This window comes from Gopherus flavomarginatus, chromosome 1 (genome assembly GCF_025201925.1).
Source record: "Gopherus flavomarginatus isolate rGopFla2 chromosome 1, rGopFla2.mat.asm, whole genome shotgun sequence".
Taxonomy (NCBI): domain Eukaryota; kingdom Metazoa; phylum Chordata; order Testudines; family Testudinidae; genus Gopherus; species Gopherus flavomarginatus.
Window position 1 is genome coordinate 53,584,915 of NC_066617.1, and position 12,711 is coordinate 53,597,625.

Below are 12,711 nucleotides of genomic sequence, written 5' to 3' on the forward strand. Positions count from 1 at the left end.
TGCAGTTTGGCCACAAGAAAAAAAGATTCGTTTACTCTTTTAAAAAATATATCAAAAATAACTTTAAAAAATAAAATGACTGAGCGAAACATGTACACATTTCAGCAAGTTTTTACAATTTGAAAATAAACCCATTCATTATAGTGCCATTGCTGTACTCTATGATAGCGCCCCTGCATGGGACTAGTGTAAAGCCCTGCAGCAGGATTGGGATCCCGTGGGTCCCACAGGACCAGCTACCATAATAGTGGGAGCGGATGGGAGTGGTATTAAAAAATAGTCTCATGCAGGGATCTACTCTGTGGCCTATTATCTGCCAATTTAAAATGAAATGTGTAATTGATTAGGGATGTGCATGCTCAGTATTTCAAGTCCTCCTGGCCACACTCCAATGGATAGACAAAGGGGAAGGATCTGCCAGACTGGCTGTGACCCAGCCCCTAAAGACAGTGCCCTCAACCCCTTTCAGGGTGGAGGAGGAAGCAGCAAGACTGCCTACTGCCATTCTGTGGTCCTGAATTACGGGTTTTGGGCCAAGCTCTGTAAGAACAGACACCATCCAACTGTCAGTGTTTCCCCCTCCCCACTGGACCCGAACATTATTATGGAAAGGGCAGAGTGAGCAATGGGGACACAAGTAAGGGGAATTGGAGTGGAAAAGCTTCTGGGAAAATCCTTTTTAAAAAAAAGACTATACACTGTGATGTGATGTTTCCAGGTTGTCTGATCACTTGTTAGTCTTGTCTGTTTATACTGTAAGCTGTTTGGAGCAGGAGCCCTATCTAATGTGCTCATATAAAGCCTACAGAGTCCCTGATCCTAAAGGGGGCCTCTGGGATTTTGAAACATAATTAAATGACTCAGAAGCCCTTGATTTTCAATGGGATTTGTGAGCCTGAGTCTCCTATCTTTTGAAAATCCCACCCTAATGCAACGGGAATATTAAATATATCATAAATAATCTTTTGATTGTTGCTTAGGGCTGAAATTACATACATAATGGGGTTTTAAGAAAAACCTCTATCCTTACATAACTAAAGAGCACGTGTACTACTGTATAGTAACCTACAAAGCAAAACTCAGAGTATGTGATTAATTATCGAGGCAGCACAACAAAAGCAACTTTTAAATGATGTCAGACATCTAAGGATTCTTGGTAAATCAGAAGATGACTTATTGACACATGACTCTACATTTACATAATTCCCAGCAATGTCAAGTACGCTACTTAAGGCAGGGAAGGACGAACACACAGAAGCCAGCCAGCCATAAAATGCAATGTCTCAGTTCAGAAAGGAGATCTTCATAATTAATTACGCTATAAATGCTAATGAAGCCTAAAAGCATAATTCGGAAAAACAAAGGATATGTTCCTGCTCCAACTGAAGTCAATGGGAGTTTTGCCACTGACTTCAATGGGAGCAGGAATAGGCCGGAAGTTTGTGAGGCAATTCAATAAAAGGTCTCAATACATGTGAACAAAAAGAGCTATTTAAAATACCCCAAAAAACAAAAACAAAAATCTTCAGCCCTGGCCTGACTATAACTATAAAGACTATTTAACACAGTGCTCTGTGAGGGTTTATATATAAAGCAAAATTATAAGAGCAGAGACACAGATACAAGTCTGTTTTAAAAAGAAATACCTTTAATTACAACATATAAATAGGTTTCTGTGCAAATAGGTTAAGATCCAGCTACCATTTCCAGAGGTTTATTGTGTGTATTTAAAAAGGGCTGTAGATTAAAACGAGATTATAATGGTGTTCACTACTAAAGATCCATTTTTACAAAACTAAGCTTCGCACAACTGACATTTGGAAAGATAAGGTATTTGCTGTTTCATTCTGAAAACTCTCTAGTTTGTCTATTAAACAGAACAAAAAAAACCCCATCCCAAAAACCAAGTCACATTTAACCGGAAGCCACACATTTTTATATCAAGCAATGCTCTGTAATGAATGACAGACATGTAACAGCCACATTCTGCTAGCTATTGAAAGCTGTGACTCTCCTGGACATTTCAAATACAGCAAAAGGAAAGAGCTTTCACCAGGGATGAGAAACCAGAAAAGCTTAATATGGCTTGTCTTAAACAGTTAAACATCTCTACAAACAAACAATGCAAAAAGTTGAGGAACAGCAATGTGTTATGTCATTATGGAAAACAGGCCCTGGGCAGCTTTAGCTTCTGGTGCTGAACCTGCAATCAACTCAAAAACAGCTTCATCACATTAACATTATCACCATGGTCCAAATGTGCGCAGTAGGAACTAACATTATGTCTTCATGAGTACAGGGTAATCCATTGAAAGCCCATTGAATGTGTTACAGTCTGCATTCTCTTTAATCTCATTGCCTCCTCTGTGTAAAAATAACTAAAAAGGCACCAGAGGATATTAAGAGTGCAAGTACCTTTCCCAGCGTAGGAGAGGTTTTAACACTTCAGACTGATGCTAAAGGAAACCTTTATATCATCCTACACTAGTATGTCATTTGTTACATATTTTACAGTAAACTGATTTACACACATTTCAGAGGTTTTTTTTTTTTTTTTTTTTTTTAAATATCTGTACTTTTTTGTATCCTTTCACCTAGAAAGCCAGGTGACACGGGGTGTGTCTACACAATCCATAGCAGCGAGATTCCCAGCCTGAGCTACACACTTATGCTACTAGGGCTTGCATTAGCACTCTAAAAATAGCTGCATAGATAGCACTTTGAAGTTACAGCTCAGGCTGACACTCAGGCTCTGAAGCCAAGAGAAGGGGGTGGATTCCAAAGTCCAAGGTCTAGCCTGAGCCGCAACTTCAAAGCACTGTCTACACAGCTATTTTTAGAGTGCTAGGCTTCCCCTAGGCTCTGGTGTGGGGCCAGAAATGAGGAGTTCGGGGTCTGGAAGGGGGCGTCAGGCTGGGGCAGGGAGTTGGGGTGCAGGAGGGGGTGAGGGCTTTGGCTGGGGGTGCGGGGCTTGGAGTGCAGGAAGAGGTTCTGGGCTGGGGCCCAGGGGTTTGGAGTGCGGGAGCAGGCTCAGGGCTGGGGCAGGGGTTTGGGGTGCGGGAGGGAGTGAGGGCTTTGGCTGGCGGTGCGGGGTCTGGGGTGGGGCTGGGGATGAGGGGCTTGGGATGCAGGAGGAGGCTCTGGGCTGGGGCCAAGGGCTATGGAGTGCGGGAGTGGGCTCAGGGCTGGGGCAGTCTGAGATAGAGAATCTCCAGGTTATAGTCAGGAACAAAGGACGGAAGAGGATAATGTAAGGGCCGGATCAGATGATAAATAGTCACATAAAAAAGAATCTGGCACATCAGAAAAGGGCAGACAAATAAACAAGGACAAGTTTTTAAAGTGCTTGTACACAAATGATAGAAGTCTAAATAATAAGATGGGTGAACTAGAGTGCCTTGTGATAAAGGAGGATATTGATATAATAGGCATCATAGAAACCTGGTGGACTGAGAGCAATCAATGGGACACAATCATTCTGGGGTACAAAATATATCGGAAGGACAGAACAGGTCGTGCAGGGGGAGGAGTGGCACTATATATGAAAGAAAATGTAAATTCAAATGAAGTAAAAATCTTAAGCGAATCCACATGTTCCATAGAATCGCTATGGATAGAAATTTCATGCTCTAATAAAAATATAACATTAGGGATCTATTATCGACCACCTGACCAGGACAGTAACAGTGATGATGAAATGCTAAGGGAAATTAGAGAGGCTATCAAAATTAAGAACCCAATAATAGTGGGGGATTTCAATTATCCCCATATTGACTGGGAACATTTCACTTCAGGACGAAATGCAGAGATGAAATTTCTCGATACTTTAAATGACTGCTTTATGGAGCAGCTGGTACGGGAACCCACAAGGGGAGAGGCAACTCTAGATTTAATTCTGAGTGGAGCACAGGAGCTGGTCCAAGAGGTAACTATAGCAGGACCGCTTGGAAATAGTGACCATAATACAATAGCATTCAACATCCCTGTGGTGGGAAGAACACCTCAACAGCCCAACACTGTGGCATTTAATTTCAAAAGGGGGAACTATACAAAAATGAGGGGATTAGTTAAACAAAAGTTAAAAGGTACAGTGACTAAAGTGAAATCCCTGCAAGTTGCATGGGCCCTTTTTAAAGACACCGTAATAGAGGCCCAACTTCAATGTATATCCCAAATTAAGAAACAAAGTAAAGGAACTAAAAAAGAGCCACCATGGCTTAACAACCATGTAAAAGAAGCAGTGAGAGAGAAAAAGACTTCCTTTAAAAAGTGGAAGTCAAATCCTAGTGAGGCAAATAGAAAGGAGCACAAACACTGCCAGTTTAAATGCAAGAGTGTAATAAGAAAAGCCAAAGAGGAGTTTGAAGAACGGCTAGCCAAAAACTCCAAAGGTAATAACAAAATGTTTTTTAAGTACATCAGAAGCAGGAAGCCTGCTAAACAACCAGTGGGGCCCCTTGACGATCAAAATACAAAAGGAATGCTTAAAGACGATAAAAAGTCATTGCGGAGAAACTAAATGGATTCTTTGCTTCAGTCTTCACGGCTGAGGATGTTAGGGAGATTCCCAAACCTGAACTGGCTTTTGTAGGTGACAAATCTGAGGAACTGTCACAGATTGAAGTGTCACTAGAGGAGGTTTTGGAATTAATTGATAAACTCAACATTAACAAGTCACCGGGACCAGATGGCATTCACCCAAGAGTTCTGAAAGAACTCAAATGTGAAGTTGCGGAACTATTAACTAAGGTTTGTAACCTGTCCTTTAAATCAGCTTTGGCACCCAATGACTGGAAGTTAGCTAATGTAACACCAATATTTGAAAAGGGTTTTAAAGGTGATCCCGGCAATTACAGACCGGTAAGTCTGACATCGGTACCGGGCAAATTAGTCGAAACAATAGTTAAGAATAAAATTGTCAGACACATAGAAAAACAAACTGTTGAGCAATAGTCAACATGGTTTCTGTAAAGGGAAATCGTGTCTTACTAATCTATTAGAGTTCTTTGAAGGGGTCATTTTCCATAGCCATTTATGGACTTAGCCACCATGAATTTATCCAGTTCCCTTTTAAGCATTGTTATAGTCCCAGCCTTCACAACCTCCTCAGGTAAGGAGTTCCACAAGTTGACTGTGCGCTGTGTGAAGAAGAACTTCTTTTTGTTTGTTTTAAACCTGCTACCTATTGGAAAAGAGAAGACTGAGAGGGGACATGATAGCAGTTTTCAGGTATCTAAAAGAGTGTCATCAGGAGGAGGGAGAAAACTTGTTCACCTTAGCCTCCAATGATAGAACAAGAAGCAATGGGCTTAAACTGCAGCAAGGGAGATTTAGGTTGGACATTAGGAAAAAGTTCCTAACTGTCAGGGTAGTTAAACACTGGAATAGATTGCCTAGGGAAGTTGTGGAATCTCCATCTCTGGAGATATTTAAGAGTAGGTTAGATAAATGTCTATTAGGGATGGTCTAGAAAGTATTTGGTCCTGCCATGAGGGCAGGGGACTGGACTCGATGACCTCTCGAGGTCCCTTCCAGTCCTAGAGTCTATGAGTCAACAAACATGTGGACAAGGGGGATCCAGTGGACATAGTGTACTTAGATTTCCAGAAAGCCTTTGACAAGGTCCCTCACCAAAGGCTCTTACGTAAATTAAGCTGTCATGGGATAAAAGGGAAGGTCCTTTTACAGACTGAGAACTGGCTAAAAGACAGGGAACAAAGAGTAGGAATTAATGGTAAATTCTCAGAATGGAGAGGTGTAACTACTGGTGTTCCCCAAGGGTCAGTCCTAGGACCAATCCTATTCAATTTATTCACAAATGATCTGGAGAAAGGGGTAAACAGTGAGGTGGCAAAGTTTGCAGATGATACTAAACTACTCAAGATAGTTAAGATCAAAGCAGATTGTGAAGAACTGCAAAAAGATCTCACAAAACTAAGTGACTGGGCAACAACATGGCAAATGAAATTTAATGTGGATAAATGTAAAGTGATGCACACTGGAAAAAATAACCCTAACTATACATACAATATGATGGGGGCTAATTTAGCTACAACGAGTCAGAAAAAGATCTTGGCGTCATCGTGGATAGTTCTCTGAAGATGTCCACGCAGTGTACAGAGGCGGTCAAAAAAGCAAATAAGATGTTAGGGGATAGAGAATAAGACTGAGAATATATTATTGCCCTTATATAAATCCATTGTACGCCCACATCTCGAATACTGTGTACGGATGTGGTCTCCTCACCTCAAAAAAGATATTCTAGCACTAGAAAAGGTTCAGAAAAGGGCAGCTAAAATGATTAGGGGTTTGGAGAGGGTACCATATGAGGAAAGATTAAAGAGGCCAGGTCTCTTCAGCTTGGAAAAGAGGAGACTAAGGGGGGATATGATAGAGGTATATAAAATCATGAGTGATGTTGAGAAAGTGGATAAGGAAAAGTTATTTACTTATTCCCATAATGCAAGAACTAGGGGTCACCAAATGAAATTAATAGGTAGCAGGTTTAAAACAAATAAAAGGAAGTTCTTCTTCACACAGCGCACAGTCAACTTGTGGAACTCCTTACCTGAGGAGGTTGTGAAGGCTGGGACTATAACAATGTTTAAAAGGGAACTGGATAAATTCATGGTGGCTAAGTCCATAAATGGCTATTAGCCAGGAAGGGTAAAGAATGGTGTCCTTAGCCTCTGTTCATCAGAGGATGGAGATGGATGGCAGGAGAGAGATCACTTGATCATTGCTTGTTAGCTTCACTCCCTCTGGGGCACCTGGCATTGGCCACTGTCAGTAGACAGATACTGGGCTAGATGGACCTTTGGTCTGACCCGGTACAGGCGTTCTTATGTTCGGGGTGCGGGAGGACATGGGCTCCTGGAGGGAGGTGTGGGCTCCTGGAGGGAGTTTGGATGTGGAAGGGGGCTCAGGGCTGGGGCAGGGGGGTTAGGGTGTGTGTGGGGAATTCCGACATGGGGCAGCGAGTTCAGGGTGCGGGCTCCAGCCAGACAGTGCTTATCTCAGGTGGCTTCTGATCGGAGGCCCAACAAGACTAAGGCAGGCTCCCTGCCTGCCCTGGCTCGGTGCTGCTCCCAGAAGCGTACGCTATGTCCGGCCTCTAGGTGGAGGGGCTGGGGACTCTGCGCAGCATGCACTGCCCACACCTGCAGCTCACATAACCAGCAGTTCCTGGCTAATGGGAGCTGCAAAGCGAGCGCTGGAGGGTAGAGGCAACGCACAGAGCTTCCCTGATCGCCCCTGCTCCTAGGGGCTGCAGGGCCATGTGTGTCGCTTCTGGGACTGACAGCCCCAGTTTTGCCCCACAGTGGGAAAAGCTGGCACTCACAGCTCCAGCCCCAGCGGGCAGGGGGAGAGTCAGGCCTTCCAGTTTGCAGCGCAGTGAGTTGCTGTGGGCTGGATTAAATGAAACAGCGGGCCGAATCCGGCCTGCAGGTTGTAAGTTCCCCACCCCTGCTTTAGAGCAGTGCCATTTTTGCATCTAGAAAAGGCATCGCTGCTCCTAGACTGAATCTTTCTTGTCCTAGTCCTCAGGCCTCTGTGGTCTTTAGCAGTGGAAGGGGACAAGGGAATGAATTTCACACTGGGGAGGAGAAGGAAATGAACTTTCCAGAGAATTAGAAACAATGACAGCTGTCTGATTACTAGCATAAAGTCTGGGGAGAGAGGGGGAAAGGAGGAGGATTAAGGAGCAGAGAGTGGGTGGGGTGGTCTAAAAGTTACATGAAAAAAATAGTTTATCACATGGATATCAACACAAATGTAATATAGATATAAAACACTTTACCCACAACTGAAATGCAGCAACTTATGGGACAGAACGTGGCAGATTTTGGAACAGCTACTCCACACCAAAATTAAGGATGGAGTGAAAAACTGCTGTATATACACAGAAGGAGATTTAGACCAAATGTAAGTACCTAGGTGGAATTTGTTAATACCTATCACAGACTGCACATCATGTTGCGAAAAAAATTCAACCTTATTTTCTATTCCACTTGAAAGCCACTGATTAGCTACCTTGCATATACTGTGTAGTCTAAAGAATATTTTCAGCTTAAATTTACTAGAAAACAAACTCCAATGCCACAACACTCAAATTAGCTCTCCCTTTATTTCATTATTGTATTTAATTTTCCCTCCTGCTTATTAAAGCTGAGATTGAATGCTAATTACTTCAATCATAAAGTGCCTTCAAACGGAGTATTCCTGAGTGTCTCAGAATTCTTAAACATTTATTATTCTGTAGTTCAATAATTATCCAAAATACCATCTGATAATTAAGCATACTTCTTAAGTGTCCTTCACTTGAATTTTGACCTTTATGCTAATGGCTTGTTCAGAATTATTCAGTCTTAACAAGATATTTTATGCAGCTCCAGTCAATTTACTAATTATATATAAACCTCTTACCAAGTAATTAATGATATAAAATCTGTCATATTCTGTATTTTTGGCATTGATTCTGCGATGCTGCTTTTTTCTCATGTGATCTTTAAGTGTGTTTTTGTCTCTGAAGGTTTTCTCACAGTATAAACACTGCAAACTAAGATAAAAAAGGAAAACAGATTAAAAGACAATTTAACATAGATATGGGATTCTCAAACTTCATTGCACTGCAACCCCCTTCTGACAACAAAAATTACTACACGACCCCAGGAGGGGGGACCAAAGTCTGAGACTGCCCGAGCCCCACTGCCCCAGGTTGGGGGTAGGGGAAGCCAAAGCCCAAGGGCTTCAGCCCCAGGTTGGGCGCCTATAACCTGAGCCCTGCCACCTAAGGCTGCAGCATTCGGCCTTCGGTCCTGGGTAGTGGGGCTGAGTCTCAGGCTTCAGCCCTGGGTGGTGGGGCTCAGGCTTCTGCTTCGGCCCCAGGTCCCAGCAAGTCTAACGCCAGCCCTGGCAACCCCATTAAAATGGGGTCACAACCCACTTTGGGGTCACAACCTACAGTTTGAGAACCGCTGACACAGATTATTGCAAAAATATGTAATGAGAGTCGAATGATAACCAGTGGAAAGCTTTTGCGTTAAAACAGTACAATTTAATAATATTTAATTAAACTGAAAAGATATACAGTAAGGCCATGGCTACACTGGTGCTTTACAGTGCTGCAACTTTCGCGCTCAGGGATGTGAAAAAAACACCCCCCTGAGCACTGCAAGATACAGTGCTGTAAAGCCTCAGTGTAAACAGTGCCGCAGTGCTGGGAGCACGGCTCCCAGCACTGCAAGCTACACCCGCAGAGGGCGTGGAGTACATGCAGAGCTGGGAGAGCTCTCTCCCAGCGCTGGCGCTCCAACCACACTCCAAACTTCAAAGTGCTGCCATGGCAGCGCTTTGAAGTGCAAGTGTAGCCATACCCTAAGATTAATCCTAAGAATGTGAAAGCAAGCTAAATGAAAGATATTCAAGAATTTTTCTGGAGGCATCTTAAAGTGGTGCAGGACAGAGTCAGACCATGGCACAGTCAACCAAACGCACTCAGATGACAAGCTAAGAAACTATTAAAATACAAACAAAAAAAGTAAAAATAAAAAGATTTTATTAATTTATTTATTTTTATTCTCCAAAAAATCCCCCTCTGCAAGTTATAGGACTGACAGATTTGTTAACCCTTGGGCTCTCAGCCTGCATGCAGCTACATCGGCAGAACCAGACTGGTCAGTCACTGTTTCTAAGCATTGTTACTGTAAACTATCAATTCCTACTGCAGAGCAGAATTTTATACCCAAGAATTCCAAGATGGCAAAGGAGAGAAGCTGTGGTACCTGCACCACAGCTTGAACTTCCACCAAGTTCTGGAATGGGAAGAATTTGCGGAAGATTTTCTAGATGCCCGCAAAGTGGAGGTTACACCTTCCGAGAATCCTTCCTCTCATGTGATATTATCACTCAAAACCAGGCAGTTTATTTTAGATGCTCTGGCTGACAAATTGGTCCCCAAGAGAAAAGGTCCTGCCCCTTGATGACTTCTCCCAACTCCCCTTTTTGAGGTCTCTTTAGCCCTCTCCAGCCTCAGGTTCCTCTGGGAAGAGGGAAGGGAACGGGGGATGAGCTGCCTGGCCTGTGTGGCAGCTGGACTCATGTACTTCATTGCTCGGTGGGAGGGCAGGACAATGGGGTCATAGTGAGCCATGTTGAGGAGATAGAGAACTTGGACCCCTCAGCCAGTACAGAGTCATCCATACTACCCGTGCCCTCTCCCTCCTGACCTTCTGGATAGTTCTGGTTAGCAGGGAAAAAGAGACCTTCAAGAGACAGCATCTGTGCCTAATGGCCTTGGATCCCTCTCAGGAGAAAAAAGAGGAGACCTTGCAGTTCACTTGTATTGCATGTAGGTCTATTGGATCAGCACAGTAGGTCTATTGGGCCTCCCCTGGAGAAGAACTGCTATGCCAGATTTGAGTCCATGACGGTAAATCTCAGAATTTGACACTCCTCCCCTGCCTTTAACCAAGGCTAGTAGTGATAGAAAGTGTTCAGGAGGGATCAGGCTCTAGTGAACAGGTGGGCAAACTATGGCCCGCGGAATTCTCCTGCTCAGCCCTTGAACTCCTGGCCTGGGAGGCTCGCCCCTGGCCCCTCCCCTGCTATTCTCCCTCCCCCACAGCGTCAGCTCACTGCGCCACTAGCACAATGCTCTGGGCAGCGAGGCTGTGAGCTCCTGGGGCAGCACAGCTGCAGAGCCTGGCCTGACCCGGTGCTCTGTGCTGCGCGCTGCTGTCGCTGGCTCCAGCCAGGTGGCGTAGCTGTAGTGCCACCAGCCACTGGTGTTCCAGGCAGAGCGGTAAAGGGGCAGGGGGGGTTGGATACAGGGCAGGGAGTTCAGGATGGTAGCTAGGGGCAGGGATGTGGATAGGGGCTGGAGCAATCAGAGGGTGGGGAACAGTGGTTGAATGGGGGCAGAGGTCCGGGGGGAGGGGCAGTCAGGAAGGAGGGGGATTGGATGGGGGGCAGTCAGGGGCAGGGGTTCTGGGGGCAGTCAGAGGACAGGGAGAAGGGGTGGTTGGATGGGGCGGGGGTCCCAGGGGGTGGGATGTCAGGAGTGAGAGGAGGGGTTGGATGGGGCAATGGGAGGCAGTCAGGAGCAGGGGTTCTGGGGGCTGTCAGAGGACAGAGAGCAGGGTAGTGGATGGGGCTGGGGTCCCGGGGAAAGGGGCTGTCAGGGGGTGAGAAGCATGGGTAGGTCGGATAGGAGGCAGGGCTGGGCCACATCTGGCTGTTTGGGGAGGCACAGTCTCCTCTAAGTGGCCCTCCATACAATTTCCAAAACTCGATGTGGCCCTCAGGCCAAAAAGTTTGCCTGCCCCTGCTCTAGTGGGAGGGAATACCCTAGGACTGACAGCTGTAGGAAAACCCTGTGATGGAGCAGCTGGAAACACACTGACTGAGTCACTGCCTGCATGAGCTGATAGCAGGCTGCTAGGGAAACCCATGGGAGGTGGGGGGAAGAAGAGTCTGTGCTGCCTGCCTCTTAATGACTTCTCCCAAGTCCCCCTTTGAAGCCTCTCTAGCTGCCCGGCCTGTGTTGCAGCTGGGCTTGTGTACTCCACTGCCTGAGTTGGGGGCAAGTATATGTACAATTTTTTTTTTAATAATGTTTTTATTCTGAAGTGGAAGTCTGGTAAAACTTCCCACACCTATGGATGCAGAACAAAAAACTGGTGGCTGGCTACGTAATCACATAAAGGCTGAGAGGTCATTGGTTAATGGATCTCTGGACCTTGTAGACAAAAACTGTCACTGGTTTAGTAGGCAAAGTATGGAAGCTATTGGGACTATTCTGTATTTGGTAATGGAGTGATCGTGAACGTTGAAACGTGGCTCATCTCAATGAGTGTTGACAAAAGTTCCTTATTTCAAAGGAGTCTGACAGGCTTACAGTGTGGATGAACATTAGACGTATTCTAATATATTAATTTAGCTGCCGCTGATGAGGTTCTCCTATGGATCTTATCACTTTGTAAATTTATGCTACATCAAACTTTTCTAGCACTATAATATTTAGACAGATTTATCTATGCTTTCCATTTTGTAGTATATTAACTAATATGGGACACTGAGAAGTGTCTCTCTCACTCTCTCTGCCTTGGTCATATACAAAAGAGTGCTCTGCCTCTGAAATTATGCCAACTCCTACTTACGTGGAGAACAAGCAGCCAAGGGTGGCTTTTGGACTCAGATCTCTCACTTTGCAACACACAGAATTACCACTTAGTTGGCAGCACAAGGTTTTCTGATTCAGAATCTTTTAAAAAGCACAAGATTACATCATTTTCAATCAGTGAATCATCAATTACTTCCTAAAACTGTTCCGGTTTCAAATAAAATTTCTTTAAATAGCCATGGATACAGTAGCTTTGCCACTGGGCAACTGGCTCAGCTGTCTGATCTCACAACCTTGGGTGCCACAGGAAACCAACAATGTCCATGCGTGTACATGCCTGGTAAGAAGAGAGATGCTGCCTGTAATGAGGCTCACCTTCCATGTGTGTACCAACAAATCCCTTACAAGCCATGGTTGTCATCTACTTTCTCAATACTTATTTGAAAGGAGAGCTAGGGTTTACAGACACCACAGTGATCACGTCTACATAGCTTTCTGGTTTGTATCACCACAGATACTGGGAGTACAGGTCTGTTGCCTCTTAGGCACATTTAACATGCGCGATTTCAGCTTTACGCGATTGGTAG

General features: G+C 44.6%; 1 protein-coding gene across 1 annotated transcript in view; it reads right to left on the reverse strand.

The window, feature by feature from the left end:
• The window catches only part of ZNF277 (zinc finger protein 277), an 85,390-nt gene that overhangs the window by 10,811 nt on the left and 61,868 nt on the right, over positions 1–12,711 (reverse strand). The window contains exon 7 of the mRNA XM_050936284.1: positions 8,428–8,560. Within this exon, the coding sequence (XP_050792241.1) occupies positions 8,428–8,560 (133 nt within the window). The remainder of the gene's footprint in view (positions 1–8,427; positions 8,561–12,711) is intronic.